This window comes from Apostichopus japonicus, chromosome 8 (assembly GCF_037975245.1).
Source record: "Apostichopus japonicus isolate 1M-3 chromosome 8, ASM3797524v1, whole genome shotgun sequence".
NCBI lineage: Eukaryota > Metazoa > Echinodermata > Holothuroidea > Aspidochirotida > Stichopodidae > Apostichopus > Apostichopus japonicus.
This window is the reverse complement of record NC_092568.1, coordinates 5,591,482-5,608,905: the sequence shown is the minus strand read 5'-3', so window position 1 is coordinate 5,608,905 and position 17,424 is coordinate 5,591,482. Positions and strand designations below refer to the sequence as shown.

General features: G+C 38.0%; 1 protein-coding gene across 5 annotated transcripts in view; it reads right to left on the bottom strand.

Annotated features, from left to right (window-relative positions):
* Positions 1–7,543: 7,543 nt before the first annotated feature.
* Positions 7,544–17,424, bottom strand: part of LOC139972133 (uncharacterized) — a 70,874-nt gene continuing 60,993 nt past the window's right edge. For all 5 annotated transcript variants that reach the window (XM_071979095.1, XM_071979094.1, XM_071979096.1 and 2 more), the window contains exons 8-9: positions 16,812–16,985; positions 7,544–14,330 (exon numbers count right to left, since the gene is read on the bottom strand). In XM_071979095.1, coding sequence (XP_071835196.1) covers positions 14,094–14,330; positions 16,812–16,985 — 411 coding nt within the window. In that variant the 3' untranslated portion in view covers positions 7,544–14,093. The remainder of the gene's footprint in view (positions 14,331–16,811; positions 16,986–17,424) is intronic.

Here is a 17,424-nt window from a genome sequence, read left to right as displayed (position 1 = left end):
AGAATGCGGAAGTGGTTTGGGACCGTAGTTAGTAGGGAATCCTTTGAAAAGTTTCAAACAAGCTCACCATGATGAATGCAATTTCTGTCCTCTTTGTTTGCTCACTTAGTAAACTATAGTTGCGGTTTATCATTAATAAAGACTTTACGTCACTCGTGAACAATTTCTTTTCTCAGGTGGTTCCGCAGTGCATTTATCAAATGGTTTCCACTGAGTCTGTAGTCCTGTCAAAAGTGTTTGATACAGCACGGGAGCAAACACCATTTTTTTCTAGGGGCAGCAGGAGGGGATAGCCAGGGATTAGCCAGGGGCTGGTGAGAGCGATGGGATTATCGCTTGTTGTGTTCAGTTATTGTAATGACATTCTTTATGTATTTATGATATGTATTCTTGAAGTACGCCCTCTCCAAGATGGCAGTGCTACGCACTTACGAGTAAGAAATAAACAGGCAATCAATCTTCATGAATCAAGAACATCGTGTCTTTATTTATAACAACTAAACACTATATTTGGCGACGAGGAGAAAATTTTACAACTTGGACGTGTTTTTACAATCATGGCTACCTCGGGACTACTCCCTCCGCCCGTTTTTCTATCAAGCCCTGGAGAGCCGCCTACACTGTGGCCGCAATGGAAGCGCATGTTCAGTAATTACATGCTAGCGGCAGGTACGGATACGTCATCCGCCGGACGAAAGCAGGCGATACTGCTTCATTCGCTTGGACTAGAAGGACAGCGAATTTTCTACACATTGCCAGACCTTCCCGTTGTAGAAGGCGAGGATGTTTACGATCGGACTATCCGAGTTTTGGACAAACGATTTGAACCAACAGTAAACGTCGTGGCAGCCCGCTACCGTTTCAGAAAGCGAGCACAACTAACAGGTGAGCCGGTAGACACGTACATGTCTGCATTACGCGAGTTGTCTTCGACTTGTAATTTCGGAACCTTCCTGGACGAGATGTTGCGGGATCAACTCGTCGAAAAAACGAACTCGACACGTATACGAGAACGACTACTCTTGGAAACGGATTTGAAGTTACCCAAAGCGATAGAAACCGCCCGACAGGTGGAACAAGCAGTAAGAGACTCCCGTTCCATATCTGGGAAAATGCCTGAAGAAGCGACGTGCGCAAATGTCAAGTTTACGAGGGGCAAGAACTCTGACCGTTCCAACCATAGATCAGGGGATGCTAGAAACTCGCAGTCGCAGTTCACAAAGTCTCGGGGAAATTCTAGTTTTACAAACCAGAACACTCCAGATAACAGAGGGCGCCAGTGTTGTTATCGTTGTGGATCGAAACAACATTTAGCCAAGTCACATCTATGCAGAGCAAAGAATGCTAAGTGCGACGCGTGTGGTAAAACAGGACACTTCGCGAGGGTTTGTTTACAAAACAACAATAATGCGAGTGTTCGAAAGGTGGATTCTACACAGAGCAGTACGCTACATAATCCTAGTACTACCGATGAAGGAGCAGATAGTGTACAGGTGTTGGGAATTTCTAACGTTACAGGACCAGCGGTTGAAGCCGGTTCCGCGAAATCGAGCATCGTCTGTGACCTGGAAATCAACAGCATCAGTCTGAGGTTTGTGGTGGACACAGGCAGTGATATTACCCTCATGAATGCAAGAAGGTTTGATAAGTATTTTTTGCGGGAATCCCTCGGTCCAATAAACAAGAAACTTGTTTCCTACAACAACACTGTTATTCAAACTTTAGGTTGTTTTACGGCCAAAGTAGGCTATAAAGGAAAGAGCATGCATGCCAACATTTATGTTGTTGAGGTGGGGATTTCCCTTATTGGTAAAGATGTCATCCAAGGACTAGGCTTACAGTTGGATGGCAAATCATTATCATGCCTACAGGTGGGTACGAGTGATGTTGTGCCTACACCTATGCCTAGTGCGCCCGGTGTAATGAGGGGTAGCAAGGGTTATAAGCCTAACACTTGCCCTGACACTAGTAGTGATAATAACACAGGTATTAGTCATGGTAAAACTACTAGACATAGGCCCACACTTAGACTGAAGGATGGTACAGTCAGCAATAATGATGCTAACAGTTACACACATGATTCAAGTGCCATTACAGGGCAATTTCAGGATTTATTTTCTGAGGGTGTGGGGCGAATCAAAGGCTATGCCCACAAAATAAAACTTCAGCCTGGCTTCAAGCCAGTACAACAGCAACTACGACGCATACCATTTGCAGTCAGGGGTAAAGTTGCGAGTGAGCTGAAGCGTCTGACAGACGAGGGGGTCATTGAACCAGTTCAGGAGGCATCCGAGTGGGTATCCCCAGTAGTACTGTAGTAGCATGGAAAAAGGATGGGGGGATCCGTATTTGTGTTGATTTGCGAAAAGTTAACGAAGCGGTAGTGATTGAAAAATACCCCCTACCGAATATTGATGAGCTCCTGTCTGAGCTTAGGAATGCCAAATTTTTCTCAAAATTAGACATCAAGTCGGCTTACTACCAGCTTGAGTTAGAGGGGAGTTCACGTTACTTAACAACGTTTGTGACACACGAAGGCCTTTATCGTTATAAGCGTGTTTGCTTTGGCCTGGCCTCAGCTCCTACCTGTTTTCAACGTGTAATGAGCTCTGTTTTACAGGGGATTAAAGGGGTTCAATGTTTCATTGACGATATAATTGTATATGGTGTAAACAGGGGGGAGCATGATAAGAGATTGCATGCAGTGTTGACCAAACTCAGGTCAGTGGGGATGAAACTGAACTCTAAGTGTGAGTTCAATGTGGGGTCTATTGAAATCTTGGGTCACGTGGTGGATCATAAGGGACTATCCCCAAACCCAGACCTGGTGAGAGCAATTAACGAGGCACCCACCCCAACAAATAGGGATCAAGTGAAATCTTTCTTGGGGCTGGTGGGGTATTACTCCAAATTTATTCGTCACTTTGCCACACGAGTTCAGTACATTAGGGATACAATGGTAGCTGATGCCTTTGAATGGACAAAGGAGGCCGAAGTGGCATTTCAGGCAGTGAAGCATGAAATCATCAATAGTACGGCGCTAGCCTTATTTGATCCGGATAGGGAGACCATTGTTACAACTGATGCTAGTGGGTATGGTGTTGGATCTGTAATGACACAAATTCAAGGGGGGCAAGAGGTCACTGTGTGTTTTGCATCCCGTAAACTAACCGCGGCAGAACAGAAATATTCAGTGGGAGAACGGGAGGCCTTGGCATGTGTATGGGCGATTGAAAAATGGCATACATACTTATGGGGTAGACCATTTGTCCTAAGGACAGATCATAGGGCATTGACTACATTGTTAGCCACTAGTGGAACGGGCCATAGGCCAATGCGGATTGCCCGCTGGGCTACACGCCTCTGTCATTACAACTATACAGTGGAATACAAACCTGGTATAGAAAATAAAGTGGCAGACGCCCTATCCCGGTTGCCAGTGGAACATAACCCAGCAATTGGCGTAGTCAATGATGACGATGACGACATTGCTGCGGTATGTCAAACAGTATTACAGGAGAGTAGCGTTACCTATACTCAGCTACAAAGTGAGACGAATAGGGACGAGGCTTGCCAAACTATAAAAGGGTACATACAGCAGGGATGGCCTCAGAGTAAATCAGGAGTAGATGATAAAGTGAAGCCATACTACAGTGTGCATGATGAATTGTCAGTGCATGACAATATCATATTCAGGGGTGAAAAAGTTGTAGTCCCTACAGGACTAACAAGTATCATAGTTAGCATGGCCCATAAGGGACACCAGGGTATGGTAAGGACAAAACAGAGAATAAGGAAGCTATATTGGTGGCCAGGCATGGACAACCAGGTTACCACAGTGGTAAAGCATTGTGCAACATGCAACTTGGCTGATAAGTCGGTGAGCACAAGAGTAGCTCCAATGCAGCCAGTACCATTACCAGAATGTAGTTGGGACAAACTGGGGTTGGACATAGTGGGTCCCGATGAGACTGCACCATTAGGATGCAGATTTGCAATTACCCTGATAGACTACAAGTCTAAGTGGCCAGAGGTTGCATTTACGGATACTGTCACATCAAGCACGGTGATAGAGTTTTTATTAACTGTGTTCAGTAGGGAAGGCTACCCTAAAGAGATTGTGACGGACCATGGTGTACAATTTACTTCTCATGAATTTAAAGAATTCTTGCGTTCGAGGAACATAGTACATAGAATGTCCGCTATCTACCACCCTCAAGGGAATAGTACGGTAGAGCGATTCAATAGGGTGTTTAAGGGTTGCTTACAAACAGCTAGGCTAGAGAACACCAATAGGAAAAGAGCAGTGCGAGAATTTCTATGTATTTACAGGAGTACCCCTCATGCTACAACGGGGGAATCCCCAAAGATGGCATTGCATGGTCGTCATCTGCGAACCAAATTAGATATAGTGGGAGCAACCCCTGTACCTACACAGACTGACCCAGATAGAGTTAGAGAGCGTGTAGAGCATGCGCAGACTAAGAGCAAGCAATATTTTGACAAGAGAAAGAGGGTTAAGCACAGAGTATTTAAGGTGCATGACTGGGTACGAGTCCACTTACCAGGACATATTCCAAAGGGCAAAAGCAGTTATTCTGATCCTTTACAAATAACCAAGAAAGTTGGTCAAAGCACCTACATTCTGTCTGATGGCAAGACCTGGAATGTAGAGCGATTGGTTCCCTACATGGGAGGTTGGGCCCCAAACCAGGGCAGGAATGAAGAGTGGCTCTTGCCTGTGGCTGGTCAAGTAGAACCATGTGAGAGGCCCAGAGGACGGGAGGCAATTAGGGAACGGCCAATCAGGAACCGTAGACCCCCCACTTGGGTGAGGGATTATGTCATGGACTAATTTAGTGTTTAAAGTAGTCAAGAGATTTGATCAGTTTGAAGTTTAATATGTTTATTATTAAAGTTTATTAAAGTTGTTGATTTATGCATGTGGTATTCTTTTACAAACATGAATTCTGAAGAAGAAAAAAATCATATGACCCTACTGCAGGGGTTACACTTCAGTTATAAGGAGGGGGAAATGTTGTGTTCAGTTATTGTAATGACATTCTTTATGTATTTATGATATGTATTCTTGAAGTACGCCCTCTCCAAGATGGCAGTGCTACGCACTTACGAGTAAGAAATAAACAGGCAATCAATCTTCATGAATCAAGAACATCGTGTCTTTATTTATAACAACTAAACACTATATTGTTCCCACCCGTCTTTGAGACCTCGAAATTTTTGTTCTAGTTAAAAGCAGTTAATATCACATGAGCCCTCTTTTCAGGTTGAAGGAAGCCAATTAAGCGACCCTTCTCAATCCTACCCCTGAAAGTTCGTCTTCTACTTACGGACATAGGAAAATTTGGACTTTTTTATCTCATAATTCTGACTTTTTTGGACCTATTAAGTAAAAAAAATTACTTAAAAAGTCATAATTTTTTAGATAAAAGTTCACACTTTTGAGATAAAAAGTCAAAAGTTTGAGAAAAAAGGTCAAATATTAACTTTTAAAGTCAAAATCTTTACTTTAAAGGCATTGAAGACTTGCCCCCAAACCGTGTGCCGCCCTCTGAAAAAGTTAACTTTTCGTTGCTTGCAAGTGAAGTTTACTGCTTGTCGCTACAAAATGCAGACAGTAATGAAACTTGATACCTTGTTACCTTTAGCTGGACCTGAGATGTCCATCGCTGTATCGTTTGTACACTGTGCTGTGGGTATTTACTGCAGCTGTATGTACTGACTGTACACTAGTGTCTAATTACCGAAGGTAGCTAGCTGTGTGTATTTTCTGGGATCGATAGTGGTGTCTAACCTTCTGTTACACCTCATTCGAAACTAGGTCACATTACCGGCATTAGACGTTTCTCTTTGCACTTCACACCCTTTAATAGTCAAGATGTTGACTTTTAAAGTAAAATTTTGACTTTTTAAGCAAAACTTTTTAGATAAAAAGTCAAATACTGAGATAACAAATAAAAAATTTGAGATTTAAAAAAAATCAAACTTTTGGGATAAAATGTCAAATTTTCAATTAAAATGTCAAGATTTTGAGATAAAGTTCAAAAGTTTGAGATTCTGGGACAATTTTTTCTTTCCTATGTCCCTATAAGCCGACCTTAGCTACGTAATAAAATACTCTCATTATTATTTATTTCCTGCTACGTGGGAGGCACTTTGGGCCAAAATTTTCTTTGTACATCATGGTGCTCTGTTAAGTGTAATATCATTCCATTTGTGAGAAGTGCCCCTTTTATAATTCTGCTCCACCCCTTTCAAATTTCTGGCTGCATCCCTAGGGGTAGCTAAGATGTTATTTAGATAACATATATCTACGATAACTTTTCCAAGTTTCATGTGAAAATGAACGGGTGACTTCCGAAATGCTAATTTCAGGCGTGGTCTACCGGTTGTAAAAACTAAATTACGCAACAAAATGATTCTGGATCACCCTTTGTCCCCTAAAAAGGAAGATTTCCCGTTCCTTTGATCTGAGCTTCTGATGCACTGATACTCCTGCGGGATATCCAGAAAAGTTTGCTACACACTTTTTTTTACGCAAAAAAAAGTATGACTTTTTGACTTCTGTTAACCTTAAGACTTTTAACGTTCTAATATTAATATGATTATGATATTATTAATATGATATGAACTTTGAAAGTCCTTTTTTTAACCAACATTGAGGTAATGGTTTTTGGTGATTTTATAATTAATGTTTGACAAACAGGTTTTGTTGAAATCTTTTAATCTTTGACCCTGATTTTGACATCACTGACAGATGCCCAACCTTAGTGACTACAAGTTCCCATTACATTTACATTCATAACTACGGTCATGGTTGAAACTTTAATTTCCTACATGACAGTTGCAGTATTTCGATGTGCATAAAAGCCCCATTAAACATTGGCAACAATGACCTGTCACATCTGACCTTTGATCCTATGTCACCATTCACTGAGGCACAACAGGTAAATCAAGTTTAAAGTCCATCCATCTAACCTTTATGGAGAGCTTTTTGACACACACGTTTTTGTCAACACGCAAGTGTGTTTTACATTCAGATGGGTGATTGCATTGTCCAAATCCACAGGCACTAACCTTAACTTTACCCTTTCAAAATAGAATTCTTCTGAGGATGCTGTAGTTCTTTTCAAATGACACCTGAGTACATAAAATTTATTTGCATTATTCCCTCCCAAAAATGATGTCCCATGATGACTTGTGTTACCTTTTCGTATCCCACCCATCACCAAGCCGGCCTACCCCCAAACCGTCTCCCCCACTGATGCACACACCCATCACCAAGCTGGCCCAGTCCCAACCCCTCTCCCCACTGATGCAAATTACTGTACCAAGTTTCCACTTAGAACTACAAAGGTGTGATGTGGATGGTAATTTTTGTACCCTTTTTGCACTCCATAACCCACCCCACTCCACCCCTCACCATCCTGACATCAATAAAATAACTTGAAGAAGAATGTTAGCCTGGATTAACCAAGTAAATTGGTAGAATAAGACACCAGAAACTGAATGAAAATAGGCATTTTCTGTTGGTTAAAAGAGGATTTTTTATTTCAGAATATTTTACATGGCATTCAAGAGCCTCTCCAAAACCATGTACAAACCAGTTTGTGTTGAGGTTAATAATCATTTGACATTAATGGATAATTTACTCAAGAGATATAAACAGATGATATGAATAGCACCTGTGATTGAGAGCATGTATAAAAAAATAATAATTAACAGAGAGAAGATGAAGAAGAAATATATGAAGAAGGCATACATGTGTAGCAGTATCATTAATCATAGTAGCAGAAGATACATTAGGTGCTTCTATGGAATTGTATCATTAGTCACAGAAGCAGAAGATACATGAACATTATACGTTAGGTGCTTATATGGAATGTATCCTGTTCAGAATTATACTGTAGAGTACCATATCGATTGAAAATATTTAAAAGAAAAAAAAAACACATTTAAAACAAAAATCCACAATTCTGTTGAGTTGTCTTCACATATATCTTACTATTTAATATATTGTACAATAAGGAGATTATTCCCCAAAAAAATATCTGACATTTTGTAGTCAAGGATGCTAAGCTACAGAGCTTGACTGATATTAGAGACACGGGTAAAGTTTATGGAAGGCGGGGAGAGTGTGGAAATCAGAATGGGATGAGATGAGATGGGGAAAGCATCATAGAGGTTCATGGGTAAAGAACTTCATCACATCGGGAAAACCACAAGTTCGATGCAAGTAAGGTTTTTAACAACATAGTGCTTCAAGATATATTCCTGTCTATGATGTGCACATACTAGTTACATTTAGCTGCATCGTTTAGAGGAGGTATGAAATGGCTTTCATACATAAACACATCAATGAAAATGCCATCCTATCTGTGATAACCTTTGTCCTCCCCTAAAACCATCTTAAAAAGGATTATCCAGAGGAAAGTTAATTTTTGACTAGTGAAAGAAGAACATATTCTATGCAACCTAGTGAAATTTACATGCACTTCCAATATTGCAATATTTTTAATGAGATATTGATATTTGAAATGTCACATTTTGTACAGTTTATCCTTTCCACCTTGGATTGGATAGGGTTCCATCTTACCCCTCAATACTCCCCAATGACTGTAGAGCATTCATATGTTAATGCATCTCAATTTTACCATAAAAAAAAATAGTAAATTGGATATGCATTTAAAGAAAGACATAATTTGTCTGTAATGACATCAGAGCTGTTATCTCCAGATCAAACATTGGAATTGAATGGAACTTTCACTAGGATGTTGAGTTTAGAATATGTTTCTGTTTCATCACTAAAAAATCATTTTTCACCTGGACTATCCTTTAAAACTTGGCTGCCAAGCAGACCTGTTAGTAGGTAGAGAATCGCCAATACACAAAAGCCAAGAATTTATTTTAAACCAATCCAAAGTAGTTGAGTAAAGGGGGGTTTGGAATATATATCAATCACTCCCTCAGAAGTGTCTAAATTTTGACCAAACGAGGTAGATGTTATCAGGTTTTTGACATTTTCCCTACGATTGACTTTCCCAAATAGGAGGGAGTTGGTGATACCTCCTACCCACCCCACCCACCCCTTTCTTTTGTAACAGGACCTGCTACCAAGCACCTTTCACCCCCCCCCCCCATGATCAACTAACTTTTAACCCTGCCCAAACACTAACATTTCTTATCACTCCTTGATCTTTTCTTAATAATATTATTGGGTAATAGAATACAAAGAATGGCACACACTTATATGATGAAGTAATCAAAGGAAAAAAACAACCTATGTACAGACTAGAAATATATTGATATAATTAGCATTAAACAGAGGCACACCGCATTTGTAGTTGAGCTCAAGTAGATCAGAAAATTACATTGTGAAATAAAACTCTTTCACAATTGGTAATCTCTCATAATTTCATCTTGACAGATATGAGATCGTTTCAGCATGTTGCGATCAAATTTATATTACCTCCCAAAACAAGAAATAACATACGTTGGTTAAGAATTCACAGGGCAACATGCTCTATGTCTACCTATGCGGCTTTCCAAAAGCCGCATATAAATATATATATATATATATATATATATATATATATATATATATATATGTATATATATATATATATATATATTTATATATATATATATATATATTTATATATATATATATAGTTATAATGGTTGATAAATTTAAAATGAACATTTATACGGTATCTTTGGAATCTTCAATCTCCTTCAGATCAAGATTAAAATGATTGAAATACGTTATTGTTTGCACAGGGCTACAAAAATGTCTAACTAATCTAATTATTGTTTACGTAAATTTACACTTTGGGATTCCATTTCTATGCTAACCCTGAAACGTTAACGGATTATTTCTCAAGTTGGTGAAGAGACAAAATAAAATAAATTAAAAATCATAAAATACAAACTCATCAATCAGGTGGTACAGTAAATTAATGAGGTCCCTGAGGCATACGGCTAGTAGACCCTTTCATCACCCTGCCCCCCCTCCCCTTCCCTCGGCGCACACCTTTCCTTAAACATAGGCTGTTACATCTGTACATGGTTCCTCAGGCTCTTGATCAATTTAGACCAATATGTTGTACATAAAAACAAGAAAAATACACAAAATGTCCAGTACAGAGTAGAACTTCTGTATTGGACTTTTTAAAACCACCATGAGTTAGAAATACTCCTAACAGATTAATATCCAGAGATATAGTTCTTTTTCAGTTATGGACATCTGTTGACCCTAATAAAATTCATACACTGGAAAAAGAGTCTAAGAAATCTATGGCTGCAACGGTAATTCAAACCAGTGACGTCTTGGATACAAGTCAGCGCTCTACCAACTGAGGAGCTATCCATCTGTTAGTCCGTGGCGATCACTATATAGCCTTTTTATTTGCTGGGTTATACATGATAATTAACACTTTAACAAATTCGATAAAAGTCTGTTAAATAACTGAGCAATTTGACTATTGACAAACAGATTGCATGTATATCATACCCACAAAAGAAATAGGTCTGTGAGAGCATAGTAACGAGGCGGCTACTCCATCACATGACTGTGGCTGAGTACTGACCAATGATGAACTGTAGTTGTACTTTATTCATCTAGGGTATTAAATTAGTGTAGAGAATTAATTAACAATATATACCTTAACATCCTGCAACATATTCAATTGCTAATAGTTACTTCTTCTTTATATGGATGTCAAAGTAATCAGAAAATGATAACAAAACCTTAAAAGTGAGGCAAGGTGTACAATGAACTAGTTATGGAATGTTTTACATTTTAGTACATGAACAGCTTCAAGCATTTATCATAGAAAAGGCAAAAACTCATTGGGGCTATTTTAGTATGAAACCTATACTCTGAAAGACTGTATCAGCTGGAAAGATGCCTTTGAAGGGTGGAGGAAAAGCAAACAGGGGTAGAAACTAGAGTTCAGCGTGGGTCTTTGAAAACATGGTATGGCACCTTCGAATAACCTTCCCTTTGGAAACTCTTTAAAAAATAGAAAGTATGCAATTAGAATTATTGATCATAAAAATAGCTAACTCCTTTTGCAGACAACACAACCTCGGCTGACAAGGAGACCACTCTCTTGGATTGACATATCATCGTAAATTAGTCCATAAATCTTAAGCTTTTAAACAAGAAATAGAAACCGTTTTACAGTTAAACATTAAACAAGATTCACAAAAGCTACCAGCAATAAGCTTATACTATGCAGCATAAACACACCTTTGCAAAGCCATAGTAACACTTGGCTCATCAAAAAGTGCATAAACCCTTCGAAGCACACACTTTTATCTTTTCTACTCAGGTATGAAATTCATCTTTATGGTTGAAGGGTTTTTTACTGCATTAATAACAGGAGTTGAGAGCATCAAACATTGCATATTTATAAGATGTGAGTCATCAGTCTCACTTTGTGTGTGGGTAACTTTGTCTTGTTTCTGCCATTCTTATATGCAGTCATTTTGATCAGGTTGATAAGGTAAGTAAAGACCGAATCTTGGTTTAACTTTTTTATTCTTAAAAGATCTACCTACACCTTCTTAGAACTCTTATTTTAGCCTATGAAAATGGGTCTGTTCACTTCACTTTTCCTTTCCTTTCCATCAAATTATTTCATATCTAGCAAATGTTATTCCTGAACTTAAAATGTTTTGTAAATCATTACCAAAGTTGATCTCTCTATGAATCTCTATGAATGATTTGTGGGCGAAAGTTTGCCTTGAATTAAATATTAGATTATCACACTATTGAGTTTATTGAAATTTGGGAGTGGGTGAGATAAAGAGCTGGAAAGTATTTATTGTAGAAGGGAGATAGTTGTAAATCTTTGCAGCTGATTAAAACTATCATCATAATCTACATACAGTGCACATAATATGAAATCAATTTATGCACTAACAAACATAGAAATGGGTCGAGTTTGGAAGTAACTGCAAGAAGGTGAGCATTAAAAGTAATTCTAAACAGGAGGCATTAACCATCTCAGCAAGAAACATTGATACTACTTACATTCCTGTAAATTGCTTACAGCACTAAACATAAAACTGCTTCACAAGAAGTAAGATATAAATACTTTAAAAATAAGGGCTTATCCAGATGCAGCCTTGACTTTAAGACACAAGTCAATACCTGTCTCTGAAAAAGTCTTAATTAGACCAGGCACTAAAACGTGAGTGTTCAAAGTTAAGAAATGAAACTTGGGCACATATCTGATGTAAGACATACCAAGCACCAACAAATATTAAGATCGAGCTTCCAGTACAGACATACATTCACACAGAAGGACATGCAAATATACAGACAAACATAGCGTGAAAGTCAGTAAGAGCACTTCAAGTGTTTGACTAGCTACTATTAATTTATACATAATGCATATGCATATGATGCAAATCAGATAGTTCATCCCAACGTGCTGACTACATCATGCATACGTACAAACAAAAACACAAAGAGAAACAATAATTTATTACAAGGCTGGTATTTTTTTAATATTTTCTTTAAAGTACAGTTTGTACCTCACAAACCGTGACAAAGCACCACAGGTAAAAAAGGCTTCACATATTATCTGCAATCTTGCTTTATGAAATTGACTGTATGAAGATTTCAATGTACAAAACCTGATGATGATGATGATGGTGATGGTGATAATGGTGGTGATGGTGATGATCAAAATGTATCAAAAACTTGTAAAAACAAAGTAAATATAAGAAATCAATTTTTGCTCATTCTGCACAAGCCTAGGTCAACCCCAGCAGACATGTTTCAAATGAGTTGCGCACTTGTTTGTGTTCACAATTAGCTCTGCTAGCAAACTCTACGAAAGATCCCAAAATCCAAACATCCTTAACCAAAAATAACACCATGGTTTAAGACTCTTTATTCACATATCACTTCATTAAATATTCTTATACCATCTTGCAAATGTGAGAATAAATAAAACCACTCATAAAAAGACACCAAGGTGACCTTGGGATAGGGAGGAAAACGGGACCTAAAGGGGCATGTCCTTACCTCAATTTAACATAACTAAAATAGTTCACTGAATATCGTATTAAAATTCAACATACTATTCCATCATGGATCTCATACACCTACTCCTTGTCAATTCAAAGGAAAGAGGAGAGGCCTAAGGCAACAAAAGTGGTCTTTCACTTTTCAAAAGTTTCTGTATTTACCTTCTCTCCTTGTTCAGCCCATTTTTTTGACTTTTTGGACAATATTTCCTAAGGGTCATCTTATTCTCATCATTGTTGAAGGTAGACGTTAGTCGGCCCAGCTAGCTTAAGCTACAGTTTCAAATTATTCAAGATGAATGTTAAGCAAGCATCTCCATTCGTATGCAAAGCCATTTAGCACCTGCTCCTGACCACATTGCCTAAATTAAGCATGCATGCAGGTGGTAAACACCAAGGCATGAATAAATTAACAATGCACTCTAGGAAGACATTACAAAGTGAGCACACAGAGAGCTAGGTAAACCGAATTAACTCCAGATCTGAAAATTTTCGAATAAACTAGCTAGCATCTTAACCACCACTGCTATCAAGAAGATGTTTTGTCAGAAGAAAACACTGACAATAGGCACAGTGTGATCCCCTTAGCAATATTTAAATTTGCTCTATTTTGGGACAAAAGTTGACAATGGTAAACTGTTCCTCTCTTACTTTAAGGGGCAAAATAGTTTTGAAACGGCTAAACATATGGATATGACCAAGCTTTTTGTAAAACAATCAAATTCACAACCTGACGGTGTTAACTGTGCAAGTATTTAAAAGATCTCGGCTTTTCATTTTATCTTCTTCTTCTGCTTCTTCGTCTTCTTCGTCTTCTTCTTTCTTAAATCCAAACTTTGGTTCAGTAATTTGATAAAAAATGATTATCACCAAGTTTTGCATGCAAGCATGCTAAAAACAAAACACCCTTCAGTCCCTGCTATATAAACACCATTGAATACTCATGCATTGCTTTCAATCCACTCGGGTAGGAAGGAGGAGGAAACACTCCCTTGGTGGTGGAAGATCATGTAGGTTAGGCCTACCCCTCAATGTATCCTCATGTTAGTGTTTGAAGAGGGAATTGTTACTAAGTCCTTCCAAACTTGTATCATGTTATCGAGCCCGAACAAGTAACCGTCCTCCAGATTTTCTCCTTCCCTCCAAGGTTCTCTGTGATTGTTCAATTGGTGCTCCGGTAATGGCGTTGTTTTGCCAAAGTCTATCATCCATACCGATGCCTTGCCTGATTTATCGTGAACGAACAGTAAAGAACTTCCGATTACCTGTAATGATTTAAAAACAAAAATGGAGACTAAACTAAATGGATACCTTGCAATTGACCAAGCTGCTGCTTGTTACAATTAAATAAAGTGACTGCAGTCAAGAATATGTTAATGTCATTTTTGCCATTTGCTTTGCTCTGAGCTGTCAGTAGTGACATTTTACTTTTCTCTGTTCCTTTTTTATCTTTTGCAAAATCAAATATTTTTCAAATCGTAATCAATGCTTGAATTCTCTAATGAGAAAATTCAGTGAAGCGTTAACTACAGATTCTACCCTGAAAAAGGGAAAATTTTTCCCAGGGTATGACTTTTACTATCTACGTCTTTGCTTGATTTAAATCCAGGGTTAATGTTATTACTATCTAACTCTATGTATCGTTACATCTGCTGATGCAAGCCTAGATGGCAATGTCAAACAGACTAACAATACCCAGAGTTGCTGGTAGTTTAACATTGAAACAACCTTCAGTTGTTGATGAACGAGACACATTAATATCCATTATACTATCTAGATATTATATAATATCTAGATACTGATGCAATACTGTACCTGCCTTGAAATAAGAATAGAATTTCGCTCCTCAAATCTATTGGTTTTCATATTGCCAAGTAAATGTCAATCCCCTTATTTAGTACATTTAGAACATTAACATGATTCAGCAATTGTTTAGACTTTATGATGCTTTGTATGATGGACAAAACAAGAAGATTCCCTGACTGCTGTGTGCAAAACCTACAACATTATGTCTTACTGATGAGATAGCTATGTATGATGTGGGCAGATATGGCTGGTCATGGATTAGCAACTTCATTGAGATGGTGCAAGAGAAAGGGGAGAGAGGGGGGTTGAGAGGGGCGATGGGCAGTAGCAAGATGTTTTTCCCTTATTATTGCTATTGTTTGGTTTATATTCAATGGTTTTTCCTTAAAACTTGACATGTTTGAATGTGTGCGGGCAAGTTCGATGTTCAGGACTCCTAAAAGCATCTTTTTGCACCAAATTTCTCTTCTTTGGATAAACAAGGTGTATCTTACAAAACGAACAATGGCTTCAGAGCTTCAATCGGTGATGACACCTCACTTGGCAATATATGCTTATCAGAGTACCTGTGACAAATCCTGTACACCATCCTATTTAGTATTAACTTAAGTCTAGGGTAGCATGTCTGGTGAATGCTAACCAGTTACAACCATTGAAAATATAGATTTAGTGAGAGAATCAAATTCATAAATTAAGTCTAGGGTAGCATGTCTGGTGAATGCTAACCAGTTACAACCATTGAAAATATAGATTTAGTGAGAGAATCAAATTCATAAATTAAGTCTAGGGTGGCATGTCTGGTTAATGCAAACAGTTACAACCATTGAAAATATAGATTTAGTGAGAGAATCAAATTCATAAATTAAGTCTAGGGTGGCATGTCTGGTTAATGCAAACAGTTACAACAATTGAAAATATAGATTTAGTGAGAGAATCAGATTCATAAATTAAGTCTAGGGTGGCATGTCTGGTTAATGCAACCAGTTACAACCATTGAAAATATAGATTTAGTGAGAGAATCAGATTCATAAATTAAGTCTAGGGTGGCATGTCTGGTTAATGCAACCAGTTAAAACCATTCAAACTCTAGATTTAGTGAGAGAATCAAATTCATAAATTAAGTCTAGAGTGACATGTCTGGTGAATGCAACCAGTTCCAACCATTGAAAATATAGGTTTAGTGAGAGAATCCAATACAGGTTTGAAAATATTGATAGAAAAAAACAACGGTTAACAGTATTGGTTAGTTGTTGTTATTTATGCAGTTTTAATATAAAGTTCACACTTCAATAAAATACAAACCTAAATTATACTTTTTAATTTTGAAATCTATCCTCAGAGTATAATATCATACTCTTTTTTAGCTAGATATAACTTTATTTCTTGAAAGAGTAAAGGACCTTGCCGATCCATAGGTAGTGGTAAGAACACCTTAAAAGTGCATGAAGCTTGGGCTGGTTATTTGGTTTGCTTTTCAATCACAACAACTTTGCTATTACAACAACTTTGCTATGTGTATTCTGTTAGCATAACCACATAAAAGAACAATAACAAATAAACAATAACACACAACAATTCCTATATGTAAGTTAGTTTAGGCCTTTAAGAGTAAGGCTTTCTCGAGGTATAATTATCCAAGGTGAAGTGAGTTTGTGTTGGTTAGGCTGGTAGGCTAACCATGGATTATCTGAAGAATCAAGGGCATTTCTGCTGGTAGTAAAAACATTTGTTGTAATAATATAATGTAAGAAAAAGATGAACCAGTTTCTTTATGCTAATGCATTTCCATGGCAGCAGAAGTTGCAAAAAAACAACCAGCTACCATTTACAACTAAGTGCATTTACACTGATAATATAGAGTGCATCCAATGCGACGTGAACTATGAATTATGAAATGAAAGCAGCTCTACTCTTAATGAATAAAGTCATATTTTTGTCACCTCATGAGATTTAAAGAACTGTGATGCTTCCATGGTAGCTCGGATGATGATGAGTTTCTTGACATATTTATCCCTGATGTCTAGATCGCCCTCTATAAATGAGTTGAAACACTCGCTGACTTCCTCTCTGTCATGTACTTTGTAATACTTCTTATTAGAATGCCCCTCACCCTTCTGTGTGTCAAAGCAAAAAGGAAAAAGTTTCAAAGATACAATTTCTGTCTTCATTATTATTAATGCACAAGGGGTTTTTTTGGGGGGGGGGGGAGAGGGGGGAACTGTGAGGGAGGAGGGCACATTGCTACAAGTGCAGTAATGGAAAACATTCCTTGTTAATTATTCAGTAAATGTTTCCCATTTTTGTTTCTATAGAAACAACTGACAGAGATGTCAAGTCAGAAGCAATTTACATCTGTGTCTACCATGCTACTATTGTCATCAGTCGAAGGTTGCATTTGATCTATCTCCTAGCCTAGAGTCTACTCCACAATGCTACTATTGTCATCAGTCGAAGGTTGCATTTGATCTATCTCCTAGCCTAGAGTCTACTCCACAATGCTACTATTGTCATCAGTCGAAGGTTGCATTTGATCTATCTCCTAGCCTAGAGTCT